This window comes from Scyliorhinus canicula, chromosome 8 (assembly GCF_902713615.1).
Source record: "Scyliorhinus canicula chromosome 8, sScyCan1.1, whole genome shotgun sequence".
NCBI lineage: Eukaryota > Metazoa > Chordata > Chondrichthyes > Carcharhiniformes > Scyliorhinidae > Scyliorhinus > Scyliorhinus canicula.
In genome coordinates, this window is record NC_052153.1 from 76441053 (window position 1) to 76462724 (window position 21672).

Below are 21672 nucleotides of genomic sequence, written 5' to 3' on the forward strand. Positions count from 1 at the left end.
TATCAAGCTTTCTTAGTTAAGTGTCTAAACAACCTTAATGAAGTTTTTAAAGAAGCTAAAGAAGCCAAGCAGGATTTTTACATGACAGAAAGATGAATTACTTGCAAAAAAGGAAGTGTTAAGCCTGCGTCATCTGGAAAAGATAATTGAAGAGTTAGATCATGAAAAAGAATATGGGGTTAAAAGTGATCCTGAATTTAAACAGGTAAATTCAATTGTTATGAGGAACAATTTGAATGTTAGATCACGTAAAATGTTTTCAAAGACTTGGACATTAAAAAAACAAGCAGACATGACAAAAAAATGGAGATTAGGAGTTTAAAGACTGGTTCACTGTTCATTTTAAACAGTGGGAGCCCTGATGACAACTTAGTAGCTGGCTTTAAAGGTGATTAAAATAAACAGTTGAATACAGCGGGCAAGAAGGAATACAACAGGGAATTTCTCTTTTGATGGTGGACCAAACTGGCGGGTGAGATCGTGGACATCTTCAACCTCTCCCTACTCCATTCCGAGGTTCCCACCTGCTTCAAGAAGGCCACCATCATACCGTCCAATGGCCTTGACACCCATCTTTATGAAGTGCTTCGAGAAGTTGGTCATGAGACAAACTCCAAATGCCCAGAATGCCTTGATCCACTGGAATTTGCATACCGCCTCAACCGGTCTACAGCAGATGCCATCTCCCTGGCCCTACACTCATCCCTGGAATCCTCTGTGTATTAACGACAAAAGTGGAGAATTTGGTTTATGCTCAAAAGAAAGAGAAAATAGCAGAACAGATAGGACTCTTGAAAGATTTAAGGAACAGAGTCACCAAGGTATGCCTTGTTGGTCATAAAGGTATCTGGAAAAATGTGGGACTGAGTAGAATGACTATCAAAAGATCCTGGAAGTTTCAACCTGGCATGGTGGGGAGAAGTGAACCTTCACTGACAAGCTGGGGGTGTCTGTGCGACTGTTCCTGCAGTGCTACATATTGGTCAGAAATGTGGCATCGTGTAAACTTCCTAAGACACATTAAGTGGTGTTAGTGAACACAAAAACTTACCTTTTGCTTTAGTTTGGTGCATTGGTTGTCTGTTGGTTAATGTTTGATCAATGGTGTTTTTAGTTTGTTTCAGTAAAAGTCTTACAAATTACGTATTTTTCACTGGTTCATTTCCATTGATTATTGGGCAGCAGGGTAGGCACAGTGGCTAGCACTGTTGCTTCACAGCGCCAGGGACATGGGTTCGATTCCCAGCTTGGGTCACTGTCTGTGCAGAGTCTGCGCGTTCTCCCAGTGTCTGTGTGGCTTTATTCCTGGTACTCCGGTTTCCTCCCACAAGTCCAGAAAGATGTGCTTGTTAGGTGAATTGGACATTCTGAATTCTCCGTCCACCCGAAGAAGCACTGTAGTGTGGCGACTCGGGTATTTTCATAGTAACTTAATTGCTGTGTAAACGTAAGCCTACTTGTGACACGAATAAAAATTATTATTATTAGGGAATTTTTTTTGTAAAGTTAACCGTCTCTATGGAGAGTTTAACAGCAGTGAAAGTAAGCAGACATATTTAACTTCATTGTAAAGAAAGATAGCGCCTTGCATGACCGTAAGGCAACCAATTAAGTATTTTTGAAGTGGTCACTATTGTAAATGTATCAAATGTGCATAATTTGTTTTTGAGGGTTAGTTGAAGGATAAATGTTGGCTAGGACACAGAGACCAATCCTTCCTTTTCTTATATATAAAAAAACCTATGGTACTAATCAAAGAGGTGAGATGGATCCAGATTTTCACATTTTGTCCAAAGAAAGTACCAGTGCCAGGCTACATTGTGCTCACATCTGAACTGAGCATAGGGAAGAGGTTCTGCATAATCAAGCATTCTTTACTGCACAACTTGTACTTGTCCAGATCTAGAGCTTCCAACTCTGATCAGATGTATACCTGGAGGTTTCAACAAACAACCTCCCCTTTCAACAGTCCCTCATTTATTGTTTCCTAAGCCCCATTGGTCGCCTATATATTAATTCACATGGCACTATACCTTTATATGCCCAGGAGACGGGAACATGTAATGATACCTGGCTGTCCTCGCTGGAGGTAACCTTGCAGGTACAGCAGGCTGTAAAGGCGGCAAATGGTATGCTGACCTTCAGTGTGAAAAGCAGGGACACCTTGCTGATTATACAGGGCTTTGGCAAGGCCACATCTGAAATAGCATGTGCAGCTTTGGTCTCCTTATAAGAGGAAGGATGTTCTTGCTATAGGAGTTCAGCGAAGACTTACCAGAATGATTCCAGCAATGGGAGGTTGGAAGTATGAGGTGAGATTGAGTTGGTCAGGATTGTATTCATTGGAGTTAAGAATGAGGGGGTTCTCACAGAAACCTATAAAATTCTAACAGGACTAGACAGGGTAGATGCAAGAAGGACGTTCCCGATGGTGGGAGAGTCTAGAACCAGGGGTCACATACGGGATAGACCATTTAGGACAGAGATAAGGAGAAATTCCTTCACCCAGAGTGGTGAACCTGTGGAATTTGTTACCACAGGAAGTAGTTGAGGCCAAAACATTGTATGTTTTCAAGAAGCAGTTAGATATAGCATGAGGAGAGATGGGGTGGGTGGGGGAAAAGAGGTGGGATTAGGCTATTGAGTTGGATGATCAGCCATGATTATAATGAATGGCGAAGCAAGGGTGAATGACCTCCTTCCTGTTCCAATTTTCTACGTCTATGTTTCTATAAGAAAATGACCAGACTCCTCGTACCTGACTGGTTGATTCTTGCCCATCAGTTAAACTCCTTTTCCTTTACCTACTTAAACATTTTTAGAAGAAGAAAAAATGTTTCAATAAATTATTTTATTGCCCATATAATTTTTCTCCCAGCAGTGCCCTGGAGAGTTGGCAACTCCACTGTGTTCATTCAATTTTACCATCAAAATTGTTTTGGCAAACACACCTGTGATTGGTTTTCTTCTTCATCATATTACCAGAAACACCAGGAAGGCCTAAAAGAAATAAAGAGATTAAATAAAGTGACAAACACATATTGTCAAAGCACACTGACAAGTATCAAACATTGATTTATACAATAACACCAAACTGATACTTGATTAAATGTGGATTTAAAGGGCAATTAGGGATGGGCAGTAAACGCTGGCCTTGCCAGTGATGCTCAAATCCCGGGAATTAAAAAATTCTGAGACTACTTTTGTTGATGCGATTTTCAGATGATGTAGAATCTCATTGTTCAGAGATGTACTTTCTAATAATGGTCATATTTCAATGCTTGGACTGACCATGCAAGTTATATACTGGTTCTAGTTTTAGAAGACCTTAAAAGACAGAATCCACGTGCTGGCTAGCTAATGATAATGGATACACAACAGACAAACTGTTTAGTATCTGGAAGTGGCAGCTTTTGTTGCAGTTTTGAAAATTTTAATAAATTTGTATTGCCCATATGGACTCCATATAGAGTAATGCGTGGTGATGTCTACGGGCAAAAACAAAACGTATGAAACCTGGCTGGTCTAGTCCCTTTTATAACAATTTACCTTTTTTATCGCATTGGTAGGACCAGTTTAGCAAAGGTAAACTGACTCCTCTCTTTCTCCCACCCTGAGTTGGCTATAATGGAGTTAGAATTTAAAAACAAGGTGACTTTGCCGATATATATTTAACAAGCCAGCCAGGTTGCTTTTAAGTTAACAAGTGTTAGTTTTATTGCTAAAACTCACTCAGATAAAAATGCGTAAATTAATAAAAGGTTTAAAATGTACAAATATGTTCAACTACCCACCGAGCAGCACACGTACAAACTCCCCTGAAGCATGGAAAAAAGAAATAAAGCTCTGCAGAGCATCAGATCTTAAAAATGCTGCCAAGTAAGAAAGTCAGGAAAAGAATAATTCACGAATTGTCCAGAGACTTGCTTGCAGCTTAAGAGTCCCTTTTCATAGTGGAGCAGTCAGTCGGCAATCGTGGTTGATTGATTTGGAATTCTCTTTTGAGAACTCTCGGTTTTCAGCAATGAGGTCTTCTGCTGGGTTTTTCAAATCGCAAAGTTCAATTTTGATGAGGGCGATTTCAGATGAAAGAGAGATGGGGTGAGCCCTCCTCCTCCTCCACCCCCCCCCCCCCCCCCCCCCCCCCCCCCCCCCCACCTATACACAATCCAGTATCTTTTCCACCAGTTTGGATCATGTGAAGAGCTCTATAGACCCAGTGTCTCCATAAAAGCAGCTCATGTCCTTCACAAATGCAACATAGCCGCTGTAGGCCAATATCCTTTGCTTTGAAAAAGGTGTTTTCAAAAAGGTTCAATACATATGTATGTGCAGCTGATTATAGAAATTAATATTTTGCATCTTCATAACAATAATCATAATTATTAGTGTCACAAGTAGGCTTACATTAACACAGCAATGAGGTTACCATGAAAATTCCCTCTTCGTCACACTCCGGCACCTGTTCAGGTAAACTTCGGGAGAATTCAGGATGTCCAATTCACCTAACAAGCATGTCTCGCGGAAGGAAACCGGAGCGCCCGGAGGAAACGCACGCAGGCACGGGGAGAACGTGCAGACTCCACACAGACAGTGACCCAAACAGCGTGCAGTATGATCAAAAGTAATCCCACAGAACATAGAACAGATGAGGCTCTTCGGCCCTCGGTGTTGTGCCAAGCCTTGTCCAAAACCAAGATCAAGGTATCCTACTCCCTGATACCTTAAAAAAGCACGAAGGGGAATTAGTCTTGTATCATGTTTAATTGCACCTTCATAAGGAGTAAACATATATTAATTATACTGTTCTTCATAGAATTTATAGTGCAGGAGGTCATTTGGCCCATCAAGTCGGTACTGGCCCTTGGAATGAGAACCCCATTTAAGTCCATGGAATTGAACGTGCAGCTGTGAGGCAGCAGTGCTAACCACGGTGCCACCGTGCTGCCCCATCTTATACGTCGGTACAGACAGATGACGATGATTAACTTAAGAACAGGCAAAGATGAAGTGTTTTGAAAAGCAGCGTGTTCTTAGTGGAGGTAAAATTTAAAAAAATTAGAAGGCTATAATTAAAGATCGCCACACACTAACAACATGCCTGATCGGGACCAAACACAGGAGGGACATGAAAAAAATTAGCCGTCAATCAGCAGGCCCCGAGTTCTTGCATTGTGAAAATGGCTTCACAGCTCCAGGGACCCGGGTTCAATTTCGGCCACAGGTGACCTGAGAGTTTGCACTTTCTCCCAGTGTCTATATGGGTACTCTGGTTTCCTCCCAAAGTCCAAAGATGTGCAGGATAGGGGGACTGGCCATGCTAAATTGCCCTTCGTATCCAAAAAGGTTATGTGGGGTTACTGGGTAATGGGGATAGGGTGGAGTGTGGGCTTAAGTAGGGTGCTCTTTTGAAGGGCAGGTGCAGACCTGTTGGGCCGAATGGCCTCCTTCTGCACTGTAAATTTTAGGATTCTATGAGTGGGTCTGGTACAGGTCCATTCCCATTAAGGAGGCAATTAACAGAGCTTTGGACTCATAATTGAGAGCTCATCTCCAATAAGTTTTTAAATCTTCTATAAGTCGGCCAGAAAGAAGTTATACCAGCTGCACAGAGACATGAACCATGATCGGAAGCAGGAAGTGTTTAAAAGGATGTGAAATGCTTAAAATGCTGTCGCACGTGTTATTTCAGTCTTCATTGAGGTGAGACATGACAATGCTGTGCTTGAAGATGTAACTACCCATGAAATTATGTGTTTGCCAGATGATTACTTCTGCCAACTGACAAGCTGTCAAGTAGATGATCAAAACGGACTGTCTAAAGACAGAGAAGGGGGACACAGTCCCCTCTCCCAATTCCTGTCTCCAACATGAAAATCTGACCCTAAAAGTCAATTTGCAAGGATTCCAGAAAATTACACTGAAGCACATCGGAAACAAACTTGCTTATCCTTTCACCATAAGGTTACAAACCCACTATTTCTTTCTCTACACTGTCTCTCTATCCACCCGATTACTCAGTCTGCTTCTGTCTCTAGCCGTCTTTCCCTGTGTCTCGCTTTCTCCTCCTCCACTCCTCTTACAGCGTTCTTTTGACCAGACCCAAGCGTTTTCTGCGTATTAAACCCTCTCCACGGCATCCAAGGAAAGTCCAGTGAAATGTAAACATGTTACGCTTCCAATATTGGAAAAGTTGGAAATCATAAAGATACTAGATAAGCAATTTGGATAAGCTATGGACGAGAAGGAGAGATGTGGGATCATTTTTCACTTTTCTCACCTCTTGGCTGACTGGAAGATGTATTTTTGAGCAGTGTTTTAATCCTGAGTGTTGTGATTTTAAAAGAAAAAACAGGAAACAGGTTTTCCTGCAAGTTTCAATCAAAATTAAGGATGTGTTATTTTTCACAACACCCGAAATGTAATTTCAGCCAAACAATCACAAAATTATTTCTAAAGAGGTAGGTAACATGTACTTCGATTAGTAAAGGGGTAAAAAGACGCAGCCCACTTTAAAACCACCTTAAGATTGTGGCTAAAGCATTGCAGGCCTGAAATGATTCTCTCTGGAGGTTTCTGCCTTTTTAGTTCAAATTTGTAATTGAACTCTGACAATAAAGTTATAATCCTGCAGATAAAATGAATTAGACCCTTTCACTATCCAAGATTACTTTCTTTTCGAGGCAAGATTCTTTCCTTTTTCTGGACAGTTGGTCCCAGACTAACTCCCTTGAGAATTAATAAGGTATTTCCCATCATAATCCAGGTTTTGTCATATGACAACTGTATCAATATGTTCACAAATGAGTTGACGGCACAAAGGAAGATATTTGTTATCTCATGAACATTTTAACCATGATTCGCCAGCAAGAGACTAGGGAGGAGCATGGTACTAAGGTAGGTTGGACAAGGTCGAACCCAGTGGGCCTGGAGGTCTAGCGTGCATCTGCTTCAGTGCACGGAGTATATCAGGTAAAACAGATGAACTTAAGAGACTTGATTCATGCATGGAACTTGGATGTGGTTGTGGTAATGAAGACTTGGTTAAAAAAAGGATATGGCTGTCAGCTAAATTTTCTGGGATATAGGCGTTTTAGGCGAGACAGAGGGGGAAGGTAAAAGAGGTGGGGAAGTTGCAATACTGGTTAGAGAACATATTACAAAGAGGGAGGACACCTTGGAAGAATCAAGTAGTGAGACACCGTGGGTAGAACTCAGAAACAGGAAGGAGGCAATCACTGTGATGGGGATGACTACAGGCCTCCCAACAGCCCACAGCCTAAGGAAGTTGAAGAACAGGTATGCAAGCAGATTCTGGGTTGATGTAGAAATAATAGGGTTGTGTTAGTGGGATACTTTAATTTTCCTAATATTGACTGGAAATCCTTAGGGCTAGGGGTGAGGAATATCAAGTGTGTCCAGGCAGGTTTTTTGGAACAATATGTGGATAGTCCGACTAGAGAGGGGGCTATACTGGACTTAGTACTAGGGAACGAGCCCAGCCTTGTCATCAAAGTTGCAGTGGGGGAACATATGGCGAACAGTGACCACAATTCCTAAGGTATCGTATACTCATGGAAAAGGACGATGTTGTCCTAGCGTTAAGGTGCTAAATTGAGGGAAGGCTAACGACAACCAGATTAGGCAGGATTTAGAGGCTGTTTGAGGATTCTTTGCATGTGGGAGTCTTTTAAGGAGCAGTTGTTGGAGTGCAGGACAGACATGTGCTGATGAAAAGGAAAGACAGGATTCAGGAACCTGGATGATCAGGGAAATTGTGAGTTAAGTCAAAAATAAAAAGGATGCACACATGAGGTTTAGGCAACTAAAAACAGATGAAGCACTTGAAGAATACAGGGAAAGTAAAGAGCTCAAAAAGGGAGCTAGGAAGGCAAAAAGGAGTCACAAAATGTCATCGGCAAACAGGATTAAGAAGAATCCCAAGGCACTTTATATGTGTATTAGGAACAAGAGGGTAGCTAGAGAAAGTTGGTCCACTCAAGGACAAAGGAGGGAAATTACGCGTAGAACCAAAGGAAGTAGGTGAGATCCTTAATAAGTATTTTGCATTGGTATTCACAAACAAGAGGGACACATTGATTGGTGGTGTCTCAGAGGAATATGTAAACACTTTAGAACAAGTCATTATTAAAAAGGAGGAAGTGTTAGGTATGTTAAAAAGTATTAAGGTAGATAAATCCCCAGGGCCAGATGACATCTATCCCAGATTACTGATGGAGACAAAAGATGAAATCATTAGGCCTCTAACAGATATCTTTCTTTCGTCTTTGGCCACAGGGGAGGTCCCAGAGGATTGTAGGATAGCCAATGTTGTCCCATTATTTAAGGGTAGCAAGGATAACCCGGGTAATTATAGGCCAGTGAGCTTAATGTCAGTGAAATCGTTGGAAAAGATTCCCAGAGATGGGATCTATGCACATTTGTAAGTGAAAGTTCTTATTATCGACATACAGCATGGTTTTGTACAAGGGAGGTCATGTCTCACTAATTTAATTGCGTTTTTTTTAAGGAGGTGACAAAAATGATTGATGAGGGAAGGGCTGTGGATGCTGTCTACATGGACTTCTAGTAAAGCATTTGACAAGGTTCATCATGCAGGCTGGTGCAAAATATTAAATCACATGGAATCAGGGGGAAATAGCTAAATGGATTCAGAACTGGCTTGGTCATAGAAGACAGGGGGTAGCAGTGGAAGGGTGTTTTTCCAAATGGAGCTCTGTAACTAGTGGTGTTCCGCAGGGATCAGTGCTGGGACTTCTGCAAAATAAATTATATAAATAAATGACTTGGAAGAAAACATAGTTGGTCTGATTAGATAGTTCGCAGATGATACTAAGATTGCAGGAGTTGTGGAGAGTGAAGAAGATTGTCAGAGAATACAGCAGGTTATAGATAAGCTGCAAAATTGGGCGGAGAAACGGCAGAAGCAATTTAACCTGGACAAATGCGAGGGGATGCTTTTTGGTAGATCAAATTCAGGTGGGAGCTACAAAATAAATGGCATAAAGATCAGGAGCATAGAGACACAGATCTGGACGTGCAGGTCCATAGATCCTCAAAAGTGGCAGCACAGTAAAGAAAGCATATGGCATGCTTGCCTTCATTGGATGGGGCATCGAGTATAAAAGTTTGCAAATTATGTTAGTTATATAGAACGCTGGTTAGGCCACATTTGGAATACTGTGTCCAATTCTGGTCACCACTACCAGAAGGCCGTGGAGGCTTTGGGGAGAATACAGAAAAGGTTTACCAGGATGTTGCCTGGTATGGAGGATATTAACTATGAGGAGAGATTGAATAAACTGGATTGTTCTCCCTAGAGAGACGGAGGCTGAGAGGCGACCTGATAGAAGTTTATAAAATTGAGGGGCATAGATAGGGTGAACAGTTGGAGGCTTTTTCCCAGGGCTGAAATGACAATGACAAGGGGGTACAAGTGCAAGGTGAGGGGGAAAAAGGTTCAGTGGAGATGTCGGGGTGGGGGGGGGGGGGGGGGGTGGAGGTTTTTCTTTCCACATGGGTGGTGGTAGCCTGGAATGTATTGCCAAATGAGGTGGTGGAGGTAGATATGTTAGCAACCTTTAAGACTTACTAGATAGACACATGTACAGATGGAGTATAGAAGGATGCAGGCAGTTGGTCTAGGTAGGGCACGTGATCAGCTCAGGCTTGGAGGGCCGAAGGACCTGTTCCTGTGCTGTACTGGTCTTTGTTTTTTTTTCTTTGTCTCCAAAATGTCATTATTTGAAATTTCACACCAATCAGCACCCCGGAAGGTCATTTGCATTTGCAATTTCCCAGAGATATGTTCAGAATGTCTGTCTCAAATTCAAAAGAAGTCGCCTGACTCCCCAGATTCCATTTTTTTAAAAATATTTTTGTTAAAGTATTTACAAAACTTTTATAACAATAACAAAAACAGTAACATTAACATGGTAAAATAAACATTTCCACACCCGACCCAATCTTCACACACCTCAACCATCTAACACCTATCCACCTGCCCCATCCCCCCCCCCTTCAGAATGCTGCTCCTGCCGACATTTTAATTTTCCCCGAGAAAGTCGACGAACGGCTGCCACCTCCGAGAGAACCCCAACCATTGACCCTCTTAAGGCAAACTTTATTTTCTCAAGACTGAGAAACCCAGCCATGTCACTAACCCAGGTCACCACACTCAGAGGCTTCAAGTCCCTCCACATTAAAAGGATTCGTTTCTGGGCTACCAGGGAGGCAAAGGCCAGAACGTCAACCTCTTTCACTCGCCGAACTCCCAGATCTTCTGACACTCCAAAGATCGCTACCTCTGGACTCGGCACCACCCACATTTCTAGCTTGCACATTGCCTTCGCAAACCCCTGCCAAAACCCTCTGAGCTTCAGGCATGCCCAGAACATGTGGGCATGGTTTGCTGGATTTCCCACGCACATCTATCTTCTACCCCGAAAAACTTGCTCATCCTTGCCACCGTCATGTGTGCCCGATGGACCACCTTAAATTGTATTAGGCTAAGCCTGGCACATGAGGAGGAATTGACCCTGCTTGGGGCGTCCGCCCATAGACCCGCCTCCAACTCTCCTCCTAACTCATCCTCCCCCTTGCCCTTAAGCTCCTCGACCGGGGTTTCCTCCGCCTCCAACAGTTCCTGGTAGACATACAACACCTTCCCCACCCCCACCCAGATACCGGAAAATACTCTATCCTGTATCCCCCGTGGCGGCAGCAGCGGAAAAGCCAACACCTGTTTCCTCAGGAAGTCTCGCACTTGCAAATATCCAAAACTATTCCCTAGCGGCAGTTTAAATTTATCCTCCAGTGCTTTCAAGCTGGGAAAGCTCCCATTGATAAACAGATCCCCCATCCTTCTAATCCCTGCCCTCTGCCAGCTCTGGAACCCGCCATCCAGCCTGCCCGGTACAAACCTGTGGTTGTTACAAATCGGGGTCCACCCTCTACCTTCTTATACCTCCTCCATTGCCCTCAGATCCTCAGTGCCGCCACCACCATCGGACCTGTGGAGTATTGGGCCGGCAAGAATGGCAGAGGTGCCGTTAGCAATGCTACCAGGCTGGTGCCTTTACATGACACCGCCTCCAACCGCTGACATGCCGACCCCTCCCCCATTACCCACTTCCTAATCATGGCTATATTAGCCGCCCAGTAGTAGTTGCAGAAGTTTGGCAGCGCCAACCCACCCTCCCCCGACTACGCTCCAACAACATTCTCTTAACCTGCGGGGTTTCATTCGCCCACACAAAGCCCAAAATGATCTTGTTCACCCGCTTGAAAAAGGCCTTAAGGATGAAGATGGGAGGCACTGAAAGACAAACAGAAATTTGGGGAGGACAGTCATTTTCACGTTCTGTACCCTCCCCACCAGTGACAACGGGAGCATGTCCCCCATCTCGCTCTCCCCATGTTCAATTTATACCTCCCCCCACCCCCATCAAATCCCTGCAAGACAAAGCACCCTCCAACCATCACCATGGCCCATTATTTCACCCAGAACGACAATATATATATATTTTTTTAATAAACAGTACAGTATCACGAACCACCGCTACAAAACTTCTCTGCAGCTTAAATGTCCTTTAACTCGACTCCAGCTTCTTTTTTTTTTTTAAATGAATGTCCATACATCGTCAGGCGTCTCAAAATAAAAGTCCTGTTCCTCGTGAGTAACCCACAGCCGTGCTGGGTACAGCATCCCAAACTTCACCCCCTTCTTGAAGAGCCTTTGCCCGATTGAACCCAGCCCGTCTCTTGGCACACTCCACTCTCGTCCTGATAAATACGCAACTCACAGTTCTCCCACTTGCTGCTCTGTTCTTTCTTGGCCCACCGCAAGGCGTGTTCCTGATCTGTAAAACGGTGAAAACGTACCACCATGGCCCTCGGCGGGTCATTCGCCCTGGGGTTCCTCGCGATGGCTTTGCGCGCTCTAGCCACCTCCAGGGGCCGAGGGAGCACCCCAGCCCCCATCAACTTCTCCAGCATGTCTGACACATATGCCCTCACATCCGATCCCTCACTGCCTTCAGAGAGGCCAACAATTCTGAAGTTCTGCCTCCTGGACTTATTCTCCAGGTCCTCCAGCTTCTCCTGCATTCTCTTCTTGTGGTCATCCAACACCTCCACCTTGTTTTCCAGCATGGTTATATAGTCCTCTTGGTCTGATAACATTTGTTCGATCTCCCGTATCGCTTTCCCCTGGGTCTCCTGATTCAAGACTACTTGATCAATCAAAGCCTTGATCGGGTCCAGCGTATCCTTTTTCAGCTTGGCGAAGCAATCCTCAAAAAACGTCACCAGCTGCTCCGTCGACCACCGTGTCGTCTCTCCTCGGTCCTTGTCCTCCGCCATGCTGTCCCGCGATACCAGCTCCGCTTGCTTCTCATTACCAGGACTGAGGTGTTTCACACGGCCACTTCTGGTCCAATTCTCCATACACCAGAGAGGGAATCCTCCTTACTGTTGCACAGTTCACCGATTTATCCTTTAATATCCGAGAAAAGTCGGGGGAGAAAGATCCGAAAGTCCGTTACAGGCGGGAACTATTGAATGTGCACCCCATGCTGCTTTTCTTTTTAATAAGTTTTACAAGCATATGAGGCCACTGTGAAAGTTCTTTTATCACTGTTTTATGTTTCAAGTAAATGTTTAGATCTGTGTTGTTTTCCAGTTTACACAGGTTAGACATTCTAATTTCATTCTACAGTATAATCTGGGAAATTCCAAAATCCAGAAATGACTTGTGTGTGATGGAATCCATAGCTTCAAAACTTGTATTTTTTGGGGGTCAGACCCGACACCTGATGAGGAAACTGAACCTTTAGGCTTCTATCAAACCTAAAACAGAATCAGAAATTTTCAGCTTCTGGGGAAACTGCAACTAGTTGAACCCATATAAAAAATACAGAGCCCTCCGAGCTTAGTTGACCAGGTGGTGAAGGTGAAACCATGTCATCAAGGCTGTCATGAGCTGATATGGGGATCATGGCATATGCCATTTTGGTGTAATTGATGCCATATATGCAATGTGGACTAACTGAGAAACCTGCAAGATCCATCTTTGCTGTATCATAATTAAATATTTAATTTATAGCTTCTATTGACTACAACTTTCCTGTAAACACTTGCTTCATTTATGTTAATTCTGGGTGTTGTAAAAAGTGAAATCTTGTCCTTTGCTTTTTTTTTGTGGAAAGTTCAGTTCTTCAACATTATTGGTCTCCATGGGGATCGTAACACCTTCCAAGCATTCCAGACTTGGAGAGGCTATAGTGCATATATTGCCAGCAAATTCACTTTTAACTCTTAATACAATTTCTTGGTTTTAAACATGTTAATAATTTCATATTATATGTAAAAACAAACAAATTCAAGTTGATTTGTCAATGTTAAACTGTGGACCAAAAATATTTTTAACAGGAATAGTAAATTCTATGTCATCTCAGATCTATTCTACAGATGGAATACACAGGTCAAAAAATCCACCATTAGTAATGGGCCACAAATGCTGGCTTACCCAGCAACACACATATTCCATGAAATAATTTTTTTTTTTTAATTCCCGGGACTTTGTTTTTCAATAAACATCAAGTGAATGACAAACTGAATTAAATTCCATCTGATTCTTACAGTACCTAATTAGAAGATTTTAGGTTAGTCGGGCAGCAAGGTCGGCACAGGCTTGTATGGCCGAAGGGCCTGTTCCTGTGCTGTACTTTTCTTTGTAATTACAACAACTGGTGGTAATATACAAGATGGATCAAACAATTATCTTTTTCTATAAGGGATGCTCTACCTTGAAAAAGGTTTTATTTCTCCCTTTTCCCACTTCCCTGCACCATGCCGTACTATGGTATGAGATATTGTTTAATCTCTTATAACATGGTATGTATGGCCATAAAATTAACCACCAGTTCAGGAGAAGGATCAATGAGTTTGTGGTTCAATGTGCATTCAGTTATTATGTATGGGTGGGTTCAATTTATCAAGGACAGGTCCAGGAATTTAGAAAGGGTACGGAAGCCGCCAAAATTCGATAATGGATTTTTACATAATTAGTTGATACAGGCGACGCTTTACTGGATCCGATATTAAGTAACAACCTGATGAGTCAACATGCCAGATTTACAGAATCACTGGGCAGCAAAGATCTTACTATGGGGGAGCTTACAGTTAGGTGCACGGTATATCATAGAATTTGCAGTGCAGAAGGAGGCCATTCGGCCCATCGAGTCTGCACCGGCTCTTGGAAAGAGCACCCTACCCAAGGTCAACACCTCCACCTTATCCCCATTACCCAGTAACCCCACCCAACACTAAGGGCAATTTTGGACACTAAGGGCAATTTATCATGGCCAATCCACCTAACCTGCACATCTTTGGACTGTGGGAGGAAACCGGAGCACCCGGAGGAAACCCACGCACACACGGGGAGGATGTGCAGACTCCACACAGACAGTGACCCAAGCTGGAATCGAACCTGGGACCCTGGAGCTGTGAAGCAATTGTGATATCCACAAGGCTACCGTGCTGCCCAAAGCCATAGGAAAGATGATGACATTGGAATGACAGATTTTATCTTGTGGGCTGAAGAAATTAGATTACACAGCTCCATTAGATCAGGAAAGCGAAGGAAAAAAATGCACTATGTTTACAAACAGTGCCGTCACAAATATCTATAAAACTGATCAAACCATGAGGGTGCAAGAGAGGGAGAACCACATCTAGAAAGGTAAGCTGATGAATAGCAAAAGTAAAGAGAAATAAACAATAGGAATATGAACTAAATGGTTCTAGGCTACAGGACATCATAGAAGAGAGGTTGAGATATTGGTAGATAGCTCACTGAAGCTAGCGTCAGTAAGAAAAATCAGTTTCTCTCAACAACCCACAGGTCTGTTTTTCTGCACCCCATTTAATACAGTACCAATCAGGTGATGCAATATACCTTCAATTATTATATTTTGTATTGGTTTATTGCATTGATTTAACTCAATCGAATAGATGCAAAAAGGGCAGCACGGTGGTGCAGTGGTTAGCATTGCTGCCTCAAGGCATTGAGGTCCCTGGTTCGATCCTGGCTCTGGGTCATTGTCTGTGCGGAGTTTGCACATTCTCCACTTGTTTACGTGGGTTTTGCCCCCACAACCAACCCAAAAGATGTGCCGTGGAGGTGGACTGATCACATTAAATTGCCCCTTAATAGGAAAAAATTAATTAGGGACTCTAAATATATTTTTAAAAAGAGAGAAATAAAGAATAGATGCAAAAGGGTTGTTAACCAAGTAGAACAACTAAGAGTTGTTAAAATAGAAAATGGCAACAAATTTGATTGTGCAAACTAAAACTTATACAACAAAAAAGATGATCCATCGAGTCAGCAACTCCCCACAATACCACAGCTGAGAAATTAAAACCTAGCAAAATGGACTGATTGAAATCACATCAGTTTATGGAATTATACATTGGTACCCCAACCATTTGTACCACACTACTGAATTGTAAAAAAGGTTAATTAATAGCAAAATTCCCTCGTTTTAAAAAAAACCTCTTCCTTTCCTTTTCATCCAATCTTTGATTCTTTCCATGCCCTATTTTAGTTTTCTTACCCCATTTTACATGTCTGCTTTAAACTAAACACCCCAATACTGGTCAAGTTAATCATAGAAATTCTGGAATCGGCTGGTAGAGGCAGCATCTTGTAAGGGCCCGGGCTTGGAGGCTCTGTTAAAGGCACCTTGGCCGTTCTCACCAGCTCGGTACTCCACAAGCCCAGTGGTAGTGGCAGCATAAGAGTGTGGGGGCAATTGAGGCAGCACGAGACTGGAGAGGGTGTTGGTGTGGTCACCAGTCTGTGACACCGGTTCACTCCGGGGCCCGGGGGGAGAGGGTGGGGGGGGGGGGGGGGGGCTGGCTTTAGGAGGTGGCAGCGGGCAGGGTTTGAATGATTTGGGAATCTCTTCATTCAGAAGGTTTTCCCGAGCCTGGAGGAGCTAGAGAAGTTTGAGTTACCGGGTTTGAACGGATTTCGGTACCTGCAGGTACGAGACTTTGTCCGGAGGCAGATTCCAAGCTTCCCTCACCTCCCTTTAAGGGGACTAGAGGTCAAGGTGATATCAAAAACAGGGGTTGGGGAGGGGAGGATCTTGGAAATATGTAAGGAATTAATGGAGTGGGAAGGGGTCGAGGAAGTGGTGGGGTTGCAAGTCGAGCTACGGGAGAAGGCCCTGAAAAGAATCAATGCATCCTTGTCGTGTTCCAGGCTTCGCCTGATCCAGTTCAAGGTGGTCCACAGGGCTCCTATGACTGTGGCCCAGATGAGTAGGTTTTTTGAGGAGGTGGAGGACAGGTGTGGGAGGTGCCGGGTAGTCCGGTGAATCATGTACATATGTTCTGGGCAGTGCCCGAAGCTGAGGGGATTTTGACAGGGATTCTTAGATGTCATGTCAGAGGTTCTGGGAGGGAGAGTGACTCCGAGTCCAGAGGTGGCAATATTGTTTTTGGGCGGGGGGAAAGAGAGAGAGGAGAGAAAGGCCGATGTTTTGGCCTTTGCCTCCCTAATGGCCCGGAGACAGAATTTGTTGGGATGGAGAGCTTCAGAGCCTCCAAAGTCAGGGGTGTGGGGTCAGTGGCATGGCAGGGTTTCTCAGGCTGGAGAAGATTAAGTTCGTCTTGAGGGATTCATTACAGGGGATTGCTTGGAGGTGGCAGGCGTTCATAGACTTCTTTAAGGAAAACTGACCGTCAGCAGAAGGTGGGGGGGGGGGGGGGGGGGCATGGAAGTGGAGAATAAGGGCAGGGAATCTAATATATGGGTGGCTACGAGTTGTGGCGGGGGGGGGGGGGGAAGTTGGGTAGGTTACTGAGGGGGTTTTGCGTGTGTCGGACTGCTCTGCTATTTAGAATGTTAATGTTAAAATTATAAATACCTCAATAAAATGTTTTCTAAAAAAAAAACAGAAATTCTGGAATCAAACAAAGACAGTTGGTTCACATGCCTATGTTACTGCTTCCACTAGAGCCTTACCCCAGTACACTAATAGCTTTCCTGAAGGGTTTATCCATGTTACTGGAACTATTTGAATATCTACTTGTGGAAAGCATGCCATACTTAATTATGTCTGAAAATAGTTCTAAAAAAAGGTCCAACCTTCTTCAAAATTAATTGAAAGATATGCCTGAGCAAAATAACTCATCCTAATCTTGATTTTTGGTCAGCTCATACACGAGTCTGAATTGATACAGTATAATTTTGCTGGTTGTAATAAAAAGAATGGTTACATTATAACAAAATTGATTGTAAATACATAATGCAATGCACTGATGTTCCTAAATTGCAGAACAAAATTTTGCCTGTGACCGCAAGGGATTTCAAGACATCAAATCGGAACAACTTATTTAAATTTGTAGAGTCATTGCTGGAGCTATATTTGTGACTGTCTTCCACTTGAAATTCACTCCCATCAGGAGGGCATGGAGAGTGATCAAACATCAAAAAATGATTTAAGGGCTCACTCAGGACAATACTTTGCTCAGTCTTTAATAATGATTTGGCTGAAAGAAGATATGTTCAAGTTTGGAGATGACATTAAGGTGAGATGCACAATAAATTGTATTGATGGATGCAGTGTTAGAAATGGATACAGACAGACTAAATGAATTTATAAAACTATGGCAAATGAAGTTCAATGTTTCAATGAGGAAGAGGGAGGTCAACCATTTTAAATCCAAGACAGACAAATCAGAATATTTACTTAATGGAGAGAGATCTGGAGCCCTTGAGGAACAAAGTGATTTAGGTGCCCATGTTCAAAATGCATTAAAACTAGTGCACAGGTACTAGTTATCAAAACGTTTAATATCTAAAGTCTAAAAATCTTAAAAAAGGAATTTCAAAGTAAAGATGTGATGCTTCAGTTGTACAGAGTGGCTGTCAGACTCCATTTGAAAGACTGCATCAGTTTGGGGAACAAACCTCAGGAAAGATATACTGGCCTTGGAGAAAATACCAGATGATTTTGTAGTTTAAAAGGGTTAAACTGAGTATAGATTGCATAAATATGGTGTGCGTTCCCTGAGTTTAGAAGACATAAGAGGCAATCTACTCAAGAAGCTTAAATTTATAAAGGGATTTGATAGGGGAGATAGTGAAACTAGTCCCTCTGATTTGTCATCTATAGGTTCAATGTTTGTTTCTGCAACAATTTTGGAGTGCAGAGTAAATCAAATGCATCTTTCAGTTTTAACAGCCCCTTACCTGCTGCATCAATTGATAACCTTTGACTGGATCGCTTCCCAAATGGGGTCTTCATTCATCTGGATACGTAGCACAGCTTTTGGCAGGGTAAAGGTAAAGTGATGCCGACAGTGTGGTGTAGGGGCCTCAGGCAATGCACACAACTGCTGTAGGAGCATCCAGCACTAGTATTAAGAGTTACATGGAACCAGATTTTGTGCACTCGGATCCAACAGTCCTGTTTAAAAAAAACAAATGTAACTATTGCCAGAAAACACATTTGTCAAAAGTTAACTAAGAAAAAGTATACACTTTCAAAGACAATATTATTGCCTTTGCATTCAAAGTTTGATTATAATTGGTCTTAAAGCATCAATTTTGCTCAATGGTAGGAAATACTATTGAAATTCAATTATGTTCATCACTATTGATACACAGATGCCTACTTTTTTAAAAATTTACATTTTCAATTAATATTTTTAAAGCATTTTAATGCCAGAAAGCCCCAAGGCCTGAAAACTAACCAAAGAAAAAAATTCCATCAGCTCAAAGATCTTTTGCTGATTGTCACGTTCTCCTCAGACCTTTCTTGCGAATGTCCTGGAGAGTTTCAGAAAGCTTTGGCGGCTGGCCGGCGGCACAGCAGTTAGCACTGCTGCCTCATAGCACCAGGGACCCGGGTTCAATTCCGACCTTGGGCGACTTGTGTGAAGTTTGCACATTCTCCCAGTGTCTGCATGGGTTCCCTCTGGGTGCTCCGTTTTCCTCCCACAGTCCAAAGATGTGCAGGTTAGGTGATTGGCTATGATAAATTTTTCCTTAGTGTCCAGGGATATGCATGTTAAGTTACAGGTGCAAGCAGAGGTGATCGGTGCAGACTTGATGGCTGAATGGCCTTCTGCACTGTAGGGATTTACAAGGATGTTGTTCGAAATTGAGAATTTTAGTTATGACGAAAGATTGAATAGGCTGGGGTTGATTTGCTTGGAATGCAGGAGGCGGAAGAGAGGGGTAATCGAGATGCATAGAATTGAGGTGGGCTAGGTATGGTACATAGAAAGGACCCATTTCCATGAGGAGTATTTTTTCACCCAAAGGGTGATAATAGTCTGGAACTCACTGCCTGAAAGTGTGGGAGGGGCAAGAACTCTCATCGTATTTAAACATCACATGTGTTTGAAGTGCCATAACCTACCAGGCCATGGATCCAGAGTTGGAAGATGGTATTAAGTTAGCACTTTTTTGGCCAGCACAGATATGATGGGCTAAATGACCTGCTTCTGTGTATAAATGGCCTTAATATCTGTCTCAGAGACAGAAGTCTTTTTCTGAGTGGGATGAAAGAACATTGAATGACGATTGCTCTTGCACACCACCCATATTTCTGCAACTCCTAAGGCCACCAGCCACAAGTAAAACATTAAAGCTAAGTATTTCTGAAGTTCTTTTCAACTATCAAAGATGATAATTAAAGCTACAGAATACTAAGCCAATCTCACAACCTTACTGACATGCAAGACATGAAATTATAAACTGTATAAAATCAAATTTAATTAGTTTTGCTCATGTAAAAATTGGACTTGCTGAACCAAAAGATGGCTGCTACAGATCACGACTCAAGATTAGCCACAGTTTCTGGAAATAACCAACAGCAGTTAAATGACATCACATAAGGACCCATTATAATCCATAAACCAGAGGACTATAATAAATAGAGACATTGAAACTGGTTATACTTGCAGAGAAGCTGACTGCCAAACTTGAGACTATCAATGTCCAGTTTAAAAAGGAATTATGGAAGGAGATGGAAGCTCATTTGCGTTGAGAAATTTTTTTTTTTTTTTAATATATCCAGTAAATACAAACAAAAACAAGATAGTAATAATAACGATAATAGAGGAAGAATAAACAGGAAATTCCTCTCCTCCCACGCTGCCTTCCCCCATTTTAACCCCTTCATCCCCTGTCCCCCTGCTGACACCTCAATCCTCCTTGCAGAAATCGATGAACAGCTTCCGGGCAAACCCATCGACCGACCCACTCAAGACGAAGAGGTAAAGGCCAGGACATCAGCCTCTCCCACCCCCTGGACTCCCGGGTCTTCCGACACTCAAATAACGTCACTTCTGGACTCTGCAAATCACCGTTTTTCTTTTGTTTGCAAAGCAAGCAAGAAAATAGGTTTCAGAGATTAGGGAAGAATGATTCCGGAATAGAAAAAGGGTGTTTTCTCATCCCAACAACTGAACTTTTTAAGCAGATTGCTATCTTTAAAGTTCTGTCCTCTTGACAGCTGTGATTGACTTTAACTAATTTATAATTAACTTAATTCAACCAGAAGTGTCTGTCTGTCAAATTTAAGAGATAAATGATTTGCAGTAATTTTCCACCAAACCTGGTTCAATGAGTGTTAAAGCCCCCCCCCCCCCGCCCCATAATCAACCGGTGCGAGTCCAGGATCTTCCTCAGCATCCACCTCAAACTCCACATCATCGCAGTTTTGGGGCATAAACATTAACCAAAACCACCCATATCCCCTCCAGCTTTCTGTTCACCGCCACAAACCTCCCTCCCGAATCTACCACAATGTTCCCCACCTCGAACACCACCTGTTTGTTTACCAGCACGACTATCCCCCTCATCTTCATGCCCAACGCTGAATGAAAGACTTGCCTGACCTACCCTTTCCTTAACCTTTTCTGGTCCCCCATCTGAAGTGTGTTTCTTGCAAAAAAATCACGTCCGCCTTCAAGCTCCTCAGATGTGCCAATACACACAACCGTTTGACTGGCCCATTTCCACGTGACCAACCTGGTTGGGGGGGGCACCACACCCCTCCCTCCCGATCAACCAAATTCTTTCTTGGGCCAGCCCCCGGCCCGTGTTACGTGACCCTCCCTCGGGTGCCCACTTTTCTTGCTGCTCCTTGTTAAATTGCTCCTTCCAAAGTGTAACACCTCACATTTTTCAGGATTAACTTACATCTGCCACTTTTCTACCCATTTGACTATCCCATCTTCCTGTAACCCAAGACACTCTGCCTCCTTTTTCACTGTATGGATTCTAAGAAGGCAGCTCACCACCACCTTTACAAGGCAATGATGATTGGGCAATAAAGCTGGCATAATCAGGAATGCCCGAATCCCATGAATGAAAGACAAAAAATTTATAATGCTTCTTCACTCTTAAAATTTTTTAGGCATTGTACTACTCAGGCAATGCTACCAATATGAACAATGCCAAAGACACAGCTGCATCAGTGTTATGACCCTAGCTGATGTTAGAACTGGATGAGAAGATCATAGAATGGAACCCTGGCTCAAAGACCGTAACTTTATTTCATTTTTATAAACTGAGGAGGAACAGAGTCACAGGACTGCTAATCAGTTTTAAGAAGAATACAT

At 42.9% G+C, this 21672-nt stretch overlaps 1 protein-coding gene across 3 annotated transcripts in view; it reads right to left on the minus strand.

The window, feature by feature from the left end:
* Window positions 1-21672, minus strand: part of LOC119970333 (spindlin-Z) — a 108140-nt gene that overhangs the window by 23952 nt on the left and 62516 nt on the right. For all 3 annotated transcript variants that reach the window (XM_038804775.1, XM_038804773.1, XM_038804774.1), the window contains 2 exons: window positions 18290-18506; window positions 2952-3000 (listed from right to left, as the gene is read on the minus strand). In XM_038804775.1, coding sequence (XP_038660703.1) covers window positions 2952-3000; window positions 18290-18344 — 104 coding nt within the window. In that variant the 5' untranslated portion in view covers window positions 18345-18506. The remainder of the gene's footprint in view (window positions 1-2951; window positions 3001-18289; window positions 18507-21672) is intronic.